Raw genomic sequence first — 15,865 nt, 5'->3', positions numbered from 1 at the left:
GCTTACACTGGTCAAGGACTTTTCAGCTTCCCGTGCTCTGCCAGGTGCACAAGAAGCTGGGAGGGGACACAGCCAAACTGGCCAAAGGGCTATTCCATACCATATGACGTCATGCTCAGTATATAAACTGGGGGGGACTTGGCCAGGGGGGCAGTGATCGCTGCTCAGGGACTGGCTGGGTGTCAATGGGTGGGTGGTGAGCAGTTGCATCAATTGGTTTTTTTCCTTGGATTTTGTTCCCCTCTCTCTCTCTCTCATTGTTCTCCTTTTCATTACTATTATTATTATTATTATTATTAATTGTATTTTATTTCATTTCATTAAACTGTTCTTATCTCAACTCACGAGTTTTCTTACTTTGCTCTTCAGATTCTCTCCCCCATCCCACTGGGGGTGGGGGAAGGGTGAGCGAGCGGCTGGGTGGGGCTTGGTTGCCGACTGGGGCTGAACCACGACAGAGGCTCAGAGACATCATTGCTTGACTAAGGGAGAGCATTCAGAAATCAAAAAGGTGAGCAAAGGTAAAATAGGTTGTCATAGATGGTTGGCAATGGTTATCATAGATACGGTGTTCTCTGCCCATTAATAAAAAATATGTAGAATAAACATAAAATTTAAGTGGTATCAGTGCTCTGTGTCTCCTCTTTGCCTTTATGTCAGTGTTTCTGCATAATGCTTGTTTTAAACTTCTTGCTTTGGAGACCTGTTGCAGGCTTTTGATTAAAACACTGTAGCTTTCTTAAATCTTTATCATCATCCCAGTTCTCTGTCACTTATGTGGTGATCAGGCTTCAGAGCTATTCACTACACTAACGGCTCAGATACGAGAAACTCCAATTCATATGTTTAATTCTTTTCTGGAACAGAGAAGCTAAAGACAGCTATTATTTTTTCCAGCCTTTCATGTTTAAGATAAGACTTTTTCCCTTTGGAGAGTATAGCAGGACAACAGCAACCTCCTATACACTGTGATGGAGGAGCTGCCAACTAGGTCACCATGGCCAAAAATCATGTGACAGTTTATAAATATGAATTATAATTACCTGGATTTTGTATTTTAAACACAACCTTTGTTACTCAAAGCCTTGCTCTGGCCTGGAGCAGAGCAAGCTGTAAGGGCTGATGGAGCCTCTGCTCAAAGGGAGATGGAAGGTGCACAGCTGAGTCTGGAATTTAATCACTGATTCCTAGCAGGTATCTACTGTTGCAACTGTTTTTGAATCAAAGCTGCATGGTTTGAGTTACCCAATGGAGTTACTCAGTGTTTCTGGTTACCTCCAAATTGATCCTAACATACTTCTAATCACAGAATAGACCACGTTAAAATGTACAATACTGAACTACGTGTTTAAAATATATTGTTTTAAAAGAAATGTGTAAACTCTTGTGACTTATGTTTCATGGCTTCAAATTCAACACTGTTTACCTGGTTTTTACTTTCATCTGGATTTCTAAGTTAGTCATCTTTGCTAAGACTAGTTGAGAAGTTGCTGGGTTTGATTAATATGTCTTCTCAGTTTTGAGAGGGAGCATCTCCTTGCTTTAAAATTTTCATCCTCTTATCTAGAAGTCAACACTTTCCACAGTAGTATCTCAACACCATTTTTCCTGTTAGCTCTAACCTTTGCACTACATTGTAATGCTATGATATGTGGAGTATTATCAGCAATACAGCAACCTTGCTATATACTGATAGCAATTAAGAGAGATGTCAACAGATAAAATCTTAGGGTAATGACCTGTATGAGCTTTAAAGCTTTTTTTTTTTTTTAATTTGAGCAGCTGTTAATGGGTTTGGGAATAGCATAGTTATCAGACAGCTTAGAAGAAGCTGCTAAATGTTCCTATCTCGGGTGGCTGGGGAAGTAGATTGTTACTTAACAGCAGCTAACTACACCTTTAAGCAGGGCATTTTGAAAGGGACCAGCCAGAGTCAGGCTGCCCAGTAAGGAAGCAACGCTGGGAGACCCAGGAAAGTCATGCCCAGGGTGGGACATGCCCTCACCAACAGCACAGTCTCACAGCGGCTGAACACATCGCCAGAGCTGGTGCTGGTAACGGGATCCATCAACAGTCCCAGACACAGCAAGTGATCAACCAGGTCCAGGGTCCATCCATGGGCTCCAGTCAGGAGCAAAAGGAGGCAGGGCCAGACAGGGCTGGAGCACAGGTCCAAAGGGCCCACCCAGCAGATGGGCTACCTACAAGTACAGGTCTGAGGTCCCTCCAGCAGGCAGAGGTAGAGACCAGCACTCCTACAGCGTAGCTCAGATCAGGAGCGATAGCCCTGGGCTGACCTGAAAGGGGCCTGTGGGCAGGGGCTGGGTGAGGGCCCCAGGTCGTGTTGTCCCACAGGGGCTCCTCAGGGACTTTAAGACCTATCAGTGCCCTCAGGCCCCTACGCAATTTTGTGGCTTTCATGAGCCTTTGCCTGTTTGCCAGTGCTGCTTTTGATTCTTGAAAATCTTGTCCTCTCCTTGAAATATGACAGAGAAAAAGCAGAAATGAAGATTTAAAAGCAACTGTCCTCTTTCGGGTGACACACTTTAGCTTTTCATTTCTCCCCATGACACAGGCATGAAGGATACTTTTCTCGGCAGAGTTCCTTGAGGAGTATTTATAGAAAAGTCAGAATCAGATCCTTTACATCTCTACCAGGTCTCTATACAGAAAGTATGACCAAAGACATTGAACACCTTTTTAACATTTTGGTAGGTAAACAGAACAATTTATGGAGGCAGCATCACAAGCAACAGAGACCTTTAACATGACATTAATATCACAAAGACCTATTAGATTCTATAGAAGGAGTAATCTATCTTATAAGCATGTAAAAAATAGCAAAACTGACTGGATAGATAAGACATGAGTGTGAATGTGCTCCTGCTGATCGCAATCTCTTAAGTCCTTACAACAGATAGCAGAAGAATTAGGCTGGGACACTTGTTGCAGACTTTGCTGTAGCATAACATTTACAAATGAATACATAAACCAGTATAGCCCTTAATTGCTGTTTATTTAAAAAAAAAAGGCATTACTGAGTAATTTACAGGTACCGTATTTGCCAAATAAACTATGCACAGGACAAGAAAGCTGCAATACAGTTCCAGTGGTAAATTACCTTTTATTTTACAAAAAATAGCTGCCTTGAAAAGAAATCAAATTAACATTTCCTGCTCTTTAATCCTTTTTTTGTTTTAAAATTTTTATTTTGGGGAATGAAAAAAGTCCTTAGCAATACAGGTACATTATATTTCTTCATTATCACTCAGCACAAACTACAGCAAATATACCCACAAATATTGAGGCAAATCACAGGCAATAAGTTCAATCTATTTTACATATTGCTATGGAAAGTTGCAAGCTGCTGCTCGGCTTTCAAGGGCCTAGATGGCAGTGTAGTTCTTAGTATAATTAGTCAATTTGATCTTCTCAGGGAAGATAATATTAACTGAGAGGTTTTCCCCATTGTTAGATTTCAGAAAAAAGTTCTTTTTCTTGCGTAGGAGATGACTATATTTGGCATTAGCAAGCCACATTTCACATTTTGAAAAAAATACAATCCCAGTTGTACCCAAGACAACAAGACACGTAAGCAAGCCCAGTACAACAAAACATATCACCTGGCTTCTACTGAGCAAGGGATCTGCATTTTGGATTGTTTCTTTCATTGTTATTTTCAGGATTTCTTGTTGATGATGCACTGATCTGTGATGAGCTTTTGGGGGTGGCTTGTAATTCTGCATATGATTTGTCTCCATATTTACTCCAGAGAGGCTTGTGGTTTTGCTGGGATGTTTGCAGGTCACACCAATAAATTCTGGTGTACAGATGCATTCGAATCCTCCCTGGGGATGTTCACTGCATGTCCCTCCATTCTCACATGGGCCACTTGCACAGAATACAACACGGCTGCTGCAGAGTTTTCCCGTATAGCCATGGGGACAAAAACAGCTGAAACCCAGACCAATATCTGTACATGTTCCTCCATTTTCACATGGGTTGGATTCACAGTCATCTCTATCTATTTCGCAGAAGTTGCCAGCAAAACCAGAAGGGCACAGACAGGAAGCATGTGGTGCAAAACCATTGTCGTCAATGCATGTTCCTCCATTCTGGCAGGGAGAGCTAGAATAGATATAGAACACATATAGAATAGATAACGAACACATAGACATAACTGAATTAAAGTCCAACAAAAGAAGCTATTAGGAAACACATTATATAATAAAAGGAGCTGGTTTTCTTTAGAAGAGCCAATTCCAAATGCAAATCCACCAAAGTCAATGAAGTTGAATCAAGAATGAGTTTGTTCAACTGCTTTGTCAATACAGATTATAGTATCTTCTGACGACCCTTTGGGCAGGATTAATACACCAGTATATAAATTGAACCTGAAGAGCTGTGAAGGGATTTTAAATTATTTCAAACATCTATTCAAATTAAGCTTCCCAGTGTTTTCATATGCTTAGAGCTATTTAGCTGAGCAACTATTCAGACAAGATTGAACAAAGACACTAGCAGCATGGCTTTCTTTTCCACCTGATTATTCATGAGATAATCTATGTATTTTACACTCTGCCATAGCAGCTAGATGTAAAGGTGATGTTTTTTATTTGGCCTCTCCAGTGCTCCATGACATACAAAAAGTTTAGAGGCGAACAGATACTTTCCTGCAAACTGCTGTTCAGCCAAAAATTTTGATAAATATAATTATAATAAAAAATATAAATGAGATAGTTTCAGCCTTGGCAAAGGCAGCTGTAATGTGAGGACAGGACCATAGGAAACCAAGTATTTCTGCAAACCCTTTAAGAACTTAATAATTAATAGCCTGGTACTATGTTTTAAGTCATGTAAATTCACTGAGACACCTTTTTTTACCTTTGCAATGTAACTGTGCCTTCCTGAGTGTAAGGCCAAAAGATAGGGCCACCCATTGACAGAAAGGCATAAATGTGGAGCTATGCAATGTGGATAGTCCTTCAACTGGCTGTGTTGGCAGAAAAGGGGCCCTGGGTCACAGGTTTACAAATAAATCTCAAAACCTACTTTCATGGCAGTTCATTGTATATGAACAAAACTTTTAAAACTTACCTTCTAAAAATGAGGAACACTTGGTAAAGCTTACAAGCTTCTCTGACAACAACAGTTTTCCTAATACTTATAAATCTCTGAAGACATACGGCATAGTACCAGGACATAGTTGAAAAGTCCAAGCTGTTATTTAAGTGTTACATTTCCAGGGGAAAGTCCCAGGGGTAATGAACATCACAGCTTCATGAATGCTGACATTTCATATATGCAGTCATCAGTAGCAATTGGCCATTATGGATTTCCATGGTAGGACACAGAGATGCAAGAGATCTGTTGATGTCTGAGATGACTGTGAAAGATATAAGCTCCTGACTACAAATGGTCCCTGACCACTGGTCAGGATAAGGTTGCGCTTCTCAAATGCCCAGCCATTGCTCTGGGAGTAGCTATGATAGAGACTACCCCAAGCACCTCTGTCTTTGCTGGGGACCGAAACACTTGGTGGCCACCCATCAGGAGAGCCTGAATATCATGCTAGAGGAATCATCTGTCTGGTTTTTGCTGCTTCCACATAAACTGCTCTGTCCTCTTCTATTGTCCTTCACTGTAGACGTTGGCTGGAAAAAAAGGCTACTGAAAGAACAAGTTGGAAGTCTGGAAGCAGTATTAGGGAAGTGAAAGGCATGGTTGTCCCTGGACTTTGACACAGCAGTTATCGGTTGTTCATGACAACTTGAGGTGATCATGCAAACAGGGAATTTTGCCACAATCACTAGCCACTGTGTCTGCTTTAAGCAAAATACAGAGGCTGTTGCTGTACAGTCCTTGAGTAAATGAGTGGTTATGGCCTGGTTACAGCACCCTCTCTTGGCTTTATAATTCCCATGGAAAATCTGACAAACTGTTTTGGATATGGCAATGTGTAGAAGTTTGAACCCTCACGGGCGGGTCAAATCACAGTACTTTGTAGGGAAATGGGAAGAAATTGTTGAAGAATGTAAGTGTAACATTTTTTCTGAACCTTTCAGAAGTGTAAACAATTTAAATAAAAAACAGCTAAGGAGAAATATGCATAATTTTGAACATGTATTATTTATTTATTACTAACATTGTGTTGCATTTGCCTAATTTTAATAAATAAATAAGGTACTAATATTAATCTCCTTGAATAGATTCAGTTACTTTGCATTCTTGGCATTTAATGCATGTTCAGCAAGGCGTGATACATGAAGGGCTAGTTGTGGAAACACAGATGTACTACTTTGCTTTCCAAATACTCTGCTTTCATTTTAAAAAGTACCACTTGCTGCTCTGCTTCAGAGCAAAACTTCAAAACATCACACAGATGTCACTAACGCAGACACATCTGCCTGATTTTGTAAACAGACTAGAACAATCACTTTGATTTGTGAATTGTCTTGGTTCCAGCTGCGAATATTAACTAAGGAGCCAGCGGCAATGCTTAGTAATAGCAACACTGTTAATGCTACCACTGAGGTAGAGAGGAACTGAGAGGAAGTGAGATGTGAATGAGATGACATCATATGATGAGGTCTCTTTCCAGGATGTGAGGTGCACTCTCTGGTGGACTGTGAAGTATTAGCAGACACGGAGTGCTTATGCTGAGAACAGTTCTGAAAGCAGATTTGCAGAGCCTGCTGCTCATTTTCCTGAAAAAGACACAGCTTCCTAGAGAAAACAAATTGCTGCTTCAAGTATGTTGTTTCCTTAAGAAAAATTGTTCATGATTTCCAGACTAGCTCATGAGTATTCAGTTTGAACATAGAGTACTATCACAAAAATGCAGTTTCAGCAATTTAAAAACTTGAAGATTTTAATTAAGTACATGGAACTAATCTGTGTTATTTCGTTGATACTGTACCTCACCTTTTCTTTGGGATAGTTAATATATGTCCATGTTGAATTACTGAAATATTTGCTCTACAGATGAAAAGTGGAGAAAGCAAGATATTCACATCCCCTATGTTAGGCAAGTAGCTTGGATGTCATTCAAGGCACTTGCAAGGAACTTAAATTTCCTCATTGTCAATGAAGAGAAAAAGGCAAATCAGAGCAGTTATCTTAGATACTGAAAGTAAACCCAGATGGAACTGTGTGACTATCCCCCAATTAAAAGTAATGGCAAAAAAATTCCACTCACATAAAGTTGTAAGAATGGCAATTCTTGCCAGAGACAGTAAGAGGTGTTAATGTTCCTTAAACAAGAGTGTACAAGTCTTCAGGAAGATCTAGTCATAAGGTAGATCTGAATATTCATAATTATCTATTGCTTTGCAAAAAGTGAACCAGAGGGTACTAATATGGAGCTAGAGAGAAAGAAGGCAATCTCCAAAAAGAAAACTGTGATTTTAAGGTGATAGTTTTACCAAGCTTGTATCCACCAGAACGGCATTCTGTATGCTTATGGGATCAGATCCTTGATGAGCTGGAAGAGAGCAGATACTTCTAGATTTCAACAAAACCACCAATCTACACTTTTTTTTAACTCTGAAAGGTCATGCTTTTTTCAAGCAGTTCTGCCAGTGATACTACTGAAAGTTTTTCAGTTCTGTGCCATTGCCTCTTGCCCTTTCACTGAGCACCTCTAAGAAAAGCCTGGCTCCATCTTCTTTGCTTCTCCCCATCAGATATTTATACATATGGGTAAGTTCTCCCAGAGCCTGCTCTTCTCCAGGGTAAATAATCCAGCTCTCAGCCTCTCCTTATAGCAGAGATATAATCATCTTCACGGCCGTTCACTGGACTCACTCCAGTGTGTTCTTTTCATACTGGGGAGCCCAGAACTGGACCCAGCACTCCAGATGTGTTTCACCAGGACTGAGCAGAGGGATCATCTCCCTCAACCTGCTGGCAACGCTACTCCTAATGTCCCACTTCTCTTAGAGAATGGAGAGCAATGGCCTCCCACACCCTGTTCTGGTGGAATTGAGATTATCTCCTTCAGTAAACTATGGACACACCATTATATGTCAGTTAAGAAAAATGAGGCTGGTGGACTAGATGTTTTTGTGCAGACAGTTTGTGTATTGGCTTCTGTTCTTATTACTGTATATGGTTTGTATATACAATTATCTCTCATTACACGTGAGAACACAGGATGGGAGGTTACTTCAAGTTTGTTTACTAAAATCATGGGAAGGCATGAACTCACCACAACAAAACATGAAATTATCACTTTTAGTACTCAAATTATGCACACATACTAATGCTGATAATCTGTAAATCTTTACAATATGAACAGATCAGATTTGTAAAGTTTGATAAAAATATCAGCAACTAGCAGAAGCATTGTGTATTTTAGCACAGTGATACTTCCACTTAGCAAAGAATTCTGATAGTCAGTACGACTGTGGATTTTAAATTCATGTCAGAAATCAGTATTTACCCATTAATAATGCAGGGTCCTTTTTTGAGATGGCAGTTTTTTCCTGTAAATCCCTGGACACACAGACAAATATATCCTCCATCCCCAGTCTCTATGCATGTTGAGTTATTGGTGCAGGGCTTTGTAGAACATGGGTGAATATCTGTGTAAAAAAAATTAATTTTTTTTTTACAAATTAATCTAATGAGAAAGAGTCAGTAAATATTAAACAGTATTCAAATAAAATATAGCTTTAATGGCCCTTCATGCTGCATTTATAAATTCTGATTTATTCCTCCCTCTGTTAAAATGGAGTTCAGGTTGTTCAACTATTGCAAGCACTTTCAGCTTGTTTCTCTCTTCCTAGCTGCCACTTGTAAAATACGTTTGAATTGTTCCAGTCTATAAATAAGTAGTATTATCAATAAAATATCAGTAGAGGAGAAAGAACTTCTATGTAGTCTAGTCATCCTTTCACAACCTTGGCTTCTCCATGAGCCGAATTCTGATAAAGCAATCAGGAACTGGAATTCTCCCCACTCCCTCCCCGAGAACCTATCATTATGTGCTTATGAACAAACATTTCATAATAACAGAGATCAGCAAGTTACAAAAACTCTTTTAAAATTTCATCTTTTGGCTGGGCTGCATCCAGCCCTTACATAACTGTACCAGAAGAGAGAGCTGTATAACATCTGGACCCAAAGTCACACATCTCATTTTCTTTACAATTTCCCTGCTGAGCCACTTCTCACTCAAATGATTACTAAATTTTTAAAATAATTAAAAATAAATAAACAAACAAGTGCATATTTTAGCCAACTAATGGAGCAGCTGCAGAGAAGTGCTGACTGGAAGTTATCTGATGCCTCGCACACTCATGTGCACACATACACTTTCTAAGAAGATGAAAAGGGATTTAAGGGCATTTATATTTTACTTCCCACAACATAACATGAAAGTTAGATGATATCATGAGGTACTGCAAAATTTTAACCATAGCAAAACATTTCAAGAGCTTTAGCTTTCAAATACAATCTTCCCTGGATAAGAGGCTCTATTTTCTAATGTATTAGCCTGTTCTCATTGCAAGACAACATCTTTGCATGCACTTTGAGTGTAAGCTCCAATTTTCACAAGGACCAAAATAACCTTGAATGCTTTTTGGAGCAGTGTTGTTTGCCACCTATTTTCACAGGCTTTAAGGGCAGCTAATAAAGCGTGAATTCTGATGCAAGAGCAAGGAAACTCTCTGCAACATATATGGATAAGTATGTGTGTGTGTGTATATATACATATACATTACTGTCAGTAATTTGTGTCAAGGATTTAATTTTAAAGCACAACTTAAAAGCTTGTAGGAACATATCCTTTTAAAGCATAAATACATACATAGCCCCAAATAGCCCATTTTCGCTATTTTGTCTAGTTTACCTCTCAAAAGGCCAACAACCAATCAATTTACTTGCTTCAAGTGATAACTGAGTCTGAGATGAGAATTTGAAGAAAGGACTGTACATTTACACATATATTATGAATGGCCACAATCATATTACCAATAAATTAATTAATATTTGCGTAAAGCTAAGTTGTTATGCTGCAGTACATGAAGCAATCACCGAGGCATTTCACCAGGAAGGCACGCTCAGTAGTAGTCTATGTCACAGCAGAACTTCTAGACCCTGTCTCAATGCCTGCCTAGCATGGACTTTAGAGGCTCCACCTCTACTCTTTGATGACAGCTTACCAACACGCGCCCTTGGCAAAGCAGTCGCGTGACATGTAGCGCAGTATACTCCAAGCTCACACCACATGTTGGCTTTTTAGCCAAATTGAGGCTAAGATCCAAGCGGGAGGTCAGGGGCCCACTAACATAACTGTGCAGGCACAGCCAGAGATGACAAGAGGACAGAGGTGACAAGATGACAGAGATGACTGATTTGATGTAGCAGGGTGGATCATACACTCTGACTGGGCTGTCATTTTTTTCCAGGAAATAAATTGACTAAACCATTTTTCCCTTTGTTGTGTTCAGTATTTGATGTGGTACCTGCTCCTGTACTGTATCTCAGACAGCAGCAGAGGGAAACCCTGTGCTGTGCAGCCTGGTTCCAGGTGTTCATATACCTGATTTCAAGGCTGTGTTTCCACAGGATGAGAAGATGCCACGGCATCCACTTAGGCAGGCTGGTGCACTCCATTGCAAAGAGGTTAACCAGCAGCGTTAACAGTGATACCAACTCATAGATTTCTTTCTTTAAGTGCCATGTCTGTCCACGTGACTGCAATAATAAATGATACTACTGATCCTGGCCTACATGTTTACGGTGGATCAAGCCCGACCTATAATCTGCATGCCTATAAATTACTGGGAAGGACATTCTTGACCTGAACTGAGAACCAGGCTGCCCATAGTAAAAACAACAGCTACACAGTCAGAGGCATTAGCAAACCACTTGATGATCTAAAACTACTCCAGAAAGGAACTTCCGTGATCCAAGCCGGGGAGACTGTACACCTAACTTTTCTAGAAAATCAAAAAAGAGATAACACCACCATTCTGAATCATCTTTTTTCCTGCCATGCTTAGCAACCAAATAAGCTCCTGAGACTATATCTGTATTTTACACATATTTCAGATGTTTACAGTAGTGGCCAAATTAACTTTAGACCCTTCCACAGTTTTCCATTCCTAGTTTTGCCATCCTTGAATTGGCATTTGCTCACAGCTGCCAACATTAAAACAGTGGCTATGCCAGAAATTCCCTGGCAAATATTATGCTTTCTATAGCAGCAAAAAGGAAGAATTTCAAAAGAATGCCAAAACTGCATTACTCACCACCCTTTGTCAATCTCCACAGAAACAATACAAATCTAGCTTTCTAAAATGCCTTATCTGATTATACGCCTGAAGCTAAAAATGGTCTCCAGTAGCTAAAAAATGGCACTTAATGTCATATGCATGTGAAAAATATAACAACTGTGGCCTGCTCTCATCGGACACAAAAATTCAGTATTAGAAGAGAGAGACAGGGAGTCTGGTACTTTATGGTAAGAAATTGATGAGTTTGTATTTCCATATTTAAAGAACAGTTATGCATATATGCCAGGGATCCCCAAAAGAGCAGGAGCCTTCAGAAGCCTTCCTTTTTCCTAACCTGATTGAGTTTCATTTAGTGGTACCTGTTAATGAGCTATAGCAGTCTGTAATGACTTTATACAGCCAGGAAACTGACACCAAGTTTTTGGCAGAGGATGATGAGATCAGTGGCTGAGCAATTAACCCATTTGAGGTTTCAGTGCTTTATTGGGTCAGGATAACAATTTGTAGCAACCTTCCAGTAGCAAGAAAAGGAGGACCTTCTCTTGATCCCTCGTGGCAAAACAATGCATTTAGACTAGGTAAATCCACTGAGCTGAAAGACTGTCAAGACAACATGTCCCTGCAGATGAAAAGATGGTTATTTCTTTTTGGCTGAATATTCTTGGCAGCTCTTCATGGGGATCTAGATTCAAATTGGCAAAGAAGCCACTGAGATGACTCTGACTGTTGAGAGAAATAATAGTTTCTGAACTTAAGCAAGGAATACCTTTTTGTATTATAGAACTATCCTAATGAATATGTATTAAAATAATATTTTTCCATAAAAATATGGGTACAATTTCCAAAGCATTATTTTGCGTCTTAAGTACCAGTTGCAAGAGGGAAACATTGCAAGGCTCAGAATTGCAAAGATGTATTAGCACTTAGAAATTCAGCTAGGCACTTAGGGCTTTTAAAACTATGTCCAGCTTCAAAAACTTAATATTAATTTACAGGAATCTTTAGATGTGAAGATGGTACCTTTAAAAATCTGGGCCTTTGGAGTCATTGACAAGCAATAGAACTCAGCCTCCTAAGGTGGCAGTGGGGAGTTGTTCTGTCTAGTTTTAGAAATCTATGATTGCAGATCACAGACAACAGAGGGACCCATTCCTCCTCACTAATTGTAATGAGAATCTAGGTGGCTGTCTCAGGTACAAACACACCTGTGAGAGGTGTCCAGAACAACATCTCTGAGAGCTTACAGTCACATCTGCACCATTGCTACAGCAGCTCCTGCAAACATACTAGGACTAGCTTTAAACTAAGAAGTCTGTCTATGCTTATGTGTGCAGCTGGTGAGTACAGGCTGAAAAACCTGATGAGAAGCTAAATGACTACCTGAGTACCTTGCACAAAGCTCCATGTCACTGCAAGAATGTGAACTACCTGAAATCTTCTGAGTCTTTTAGTCATCTTGAAAATGTTATCCAGTTCAAACTTTCATCATTAATTACCATTTTGGGTATCCACTGGCAGAACATAGGCACGCTCTATAAATTATAAGCTGTATAACAACAAAAGCCTGGAAGACATGAAAAGAGAATGAGGCCCTGGACACTGGTCCTCTTCCAGCTGCAGCTACGTGGGCTGAACACGCGCATGCTCCTGGATGTTCACATGGTTTCGGTACCCTCAGATCTCTTTGCCTGAACATTTGCCTGTGTCAGCCAGAATAAAGCAGCTCAGCAAAGGCCAATTCTTCAGCTTGCTTATGCTAAGCTGGCTCATTCTGACTGGCAAAGGGTGAGAGAGTGCACACAAGAGCTGTGCTTACCCCTCAGACCTAAGAGGGAAGTGGCAGCCTGTTCAGGCAGACCTTTTTCTCAGTTATACTAATGCTACTCCACTGAATCATCACTGGGTTAAGTAAAGGAAGAAATAAGCACAATGTTTTCCTTTTCAAGAAGTATTTCAAGAAGTATTAAGAAAGCAGCATATATATATATATATATATATATATATATATATATATATATATAAAATGTGCTAGGTAAATATTTGAAATTATTTAATATATACAAGACAACTTGTATTTTTATAAAAAGGGCTTATATGACAACAAGGGAGCAGTTATTTGTTGGCCTTGTCAACGATAACCAATGTTTAAAATAGAATGATGAGTTTACGCTTTGCTCGCACATATGCCCAGTTACAAAAGATACTGCATGCTTCTGCCTAAATTATTATAAAAGTTCCAGGTTTATGGGCCGCTGCCCAGAATCTCCTCATTATGTGGCGCTAACATTCAATCTTTTAAAATTAGCTCTGCAGAAGGACTTTTGCATGTCTCCAGCACCAGATGGAGCTGTTTCACCTCACTCGCTCAAGGACAAGAAAGGATGCGCAAACCTATGTCACAGAGGCTGCCAACCCAGCCCTCCTCACAGATGCACTGCCAGGGCTTGGCACAGCTGCCGTGCAAACACCCAGGGAAAGGAACACACTCATTACAAAGAGCACCCTGCCAACCAGGTTGACACCTGAAAGAGATAAAAGACAAGACAGAAGCATAGTTTATTTTTAATAAACATAATTACAAGGATGTTCCCCTTTTTGAGGCATAGTAAATAAAATTCTGGATGCAAAAGTGGACTATGCAGCACATTTGAACAAAAAGATACCATCGATGCTTCTGGGATACTACAAGCAGTTTATGCGAAGGAAAACATTGCATTCTGTGAGGAAAAAATAAATAAATGCTAATCAATGTAAAGACTTTTCTTACTGGAAAAAGTAGACTAAAAAGGCACCTAGCTCTATGATTCCCAGTTACTGTACCCTAATAGAGTGCTGTTTCATTACGGTTCCATATTTTCAGAGGGCAAATCATTCCAGCTTCTGTCTATTTTACCAGGACTATGAATTATTGAAGCGGTCCGTTCCTGTGCTAACAGCCCTCTCTGACAGATCTTTTTACCTGCATTCACTGGGAAATTCACAAAATCCATTCTCTGGGTGGCAGCCGGTTTTACAGTTCACACCTGGAAGAAGAGATTTATAATATCAAACCAGAAAAATCAGCACTCAGAAAAAAATCACATCATGTCCTATAGACATTACTGATGTTTTAAAAGAACCGAGACTGCATAATGTTCAGATTTTTTTCTTCAAATGCATGGTTTTTTGCAACATAACTTTTCAAATGAACTTAATCTGGAGCATGTTATGGAATGTACCCATAGGATAAGTGAAATGACATAAAGAATTAACTTCAAAAGAATAGAAAGTCACTTTAGCATAGGCAAAGTCTATGTAATATCACTATACACTACTTTAAAAGGGAAATTTCGGAACAGATCCATGTATGTCATTTCACAACATGCCACTCCAAATGCATTGTTTCAGAACTACTTGAAACACGCAAGTACCTTTAGTCAGAAAAAATTCCATTTAAAACGACTTAGAGTAAAAGTGTTGAATTCATTTCAACTCTACGTCGGATGAAAAAGAAATCACCATTTTCATTAAATCATGCACGAATAACGTGAGTTAAAGAGGTCTCAGTCACATTCTTTTGTTTGTTTCAAGTATCTGCATCAAGCAATGCTCCTCTGAAATACCGCCATGAGCCACTGACATCCTAGGCAAATGGCACGACAAACGCACTCAGCCGGACGGGAAGGAAAAGCTTCCCGAAGACCCCCAGCAGCCCCGGCCGGAGGAGCGCTGGGGAAGGCTGCGCCCTCGGGCACTGCAGGAGGGCTCCCGCCGCCGCTTTCCGCCCAGCCCCGGCAAACTCCGAAAACTTTCCCGACTCGCCTCCCCTCGCTGCGCCGCTGCCCGCGGCAGACGCCAGGGCGCCCGCTGCCCGCCGCCCTCTTCCAGCGCTCCCCGCGGCCGGCCTTACCTGGGGCTGCCGGGAGGACGAGGGGCAGCAGGCAGCAACAGCCGATGAGCCCGGCGGCGCGCAGCCCCATGGCCGGGGCCGCTCCGCGCTGCTCCGCGCCGCTCCGCGCCGCCCCGCGGGGACCTCGGCGGAGCGCGCGCGGCTTCCTCGCCGGGCGGCGGCGGCCGGGAAGGCGGCACCCCCGCCCGCAGCGCCGGCGGGCTCCGGCGCGACGGGGCGGGAGGAGGGAGGGAGGGAGGGATGGAGGGAGGGTAGGGCTGCCCGCCTCCTCCCGGCCCTCCTGCCCTCGACCCGCCGGCGGGGGACGGGCCCGCGGGGCGAGGCAGCCCTGCCGGACTCTGCCGCTGCCAGCCCGCTCTCCGGCGCGGGGGCGGAGGGAGGAGCCGGGCACCTTGCGCACCCCGGCTTGTGCGGGCGCGGGCAAGGGGAGGAAATCTGGCAGGGCGCGGGAGAACGGAGGTCTGGTGGGGGGGTGTTAAGCACGCCTCTTGTCTCGTTGAAACTTACTCCGGCTGTCCGCAAAGAGCTAATCTGGGGCTTAACTTCAGAAATCTGAAGGCTTCTCTCCTTAGTCATTCGCATCAGAGGTCCAACTTTTTCCGGAGAGACCCCAGCAAAAGCAAGGAAAGTAAAACGTTTTATGTGTCTGAGGCTAAAGAGTTTAAAAAAAAAAAACCACACAAAAACCCACCCCAAACGCTACCTTTAGTAGTCTTTTATACACTGAACA

General features: G+C 41.5%; 1 protein-coding gene across 1 annotated transcript; it reads right to left on the bottom strand.

The window, feature by feature from the left end:
• Positions 1 to 2,939: 2,939 nt before the first annotated feature.
• On the bottom strand, positions 2,940 to 15,361 carry DLK1 (delta like non-canonical Notch ligand 1). Its single transcript, XM_072864266.1, has 5 exons — positions 15,136 to 15,361; positions 14,206 to 14,269; positions 13,638 to 13,768; positions 8,444 to 8,585; positions 2,940 to 4,128 (listed from the first exon to the last, which is right to left on the bottom strand). Exons 1-5 carry the CDS (start codon positions 15,203 to 15,205, stop codon positions 3,387 to 3,389), a joined length of 1,149 nt encoding a protein of 382 aa, XP_072720367.1. The 5' UTR covers positions 15,206 to 15,361; the 3' UTR covers positions 2,940 to 3,386.
• Positions 15,362 to 15,865: the final 504 nt, after the last annotated feature.

This window comes from Ciconia boyciana, chromosome 6 (genome assembly GCF_034638445.1).
Source record: "Ciconia boyciana chromosome 6, ASM3463844v1, whole genome shotgun sequence".
Lineage (NCBI taxonomy): Eukaryota > Metazoa > Chordata > Aves > Ciconiiformes > Ciconiidae > Ciconia > Ciconia boyciana.
The sequence above is the reverse complement of the archived record's forward strand: the minus strand, read 5'-3'. Positions and strand labels throughout refer to the sequence as shown.

What these genes read in the sequence shown, in the direction of transcription:
- DLK1 (XM_072864266.1), bottom strand. Translation starts at nt 15,205, where the DNA reads ATGGGGCTGCGCGCCGCCGGGCTCATCGGCTGTTGCTGCCTGCTGCCC. An exon ending in CGTCCTCCCGGCAGCCCCAG is followed by an intron (nt 14,270 to 15,135) that starts GTAAGGCCGGCC and finishes CTCTTCTTCCAG; the next exon opens with GTGTGAACTGTAAAACCGGC. An exon ending in GGACCCTGCATTATTAATGG is followed by an intron (nt 4,129 to 8,443) that starts GTAAATACTGAT and finishes TATCTATTCTAG; the next exon opens with CTCTCCCTGCCAGAATGGAG.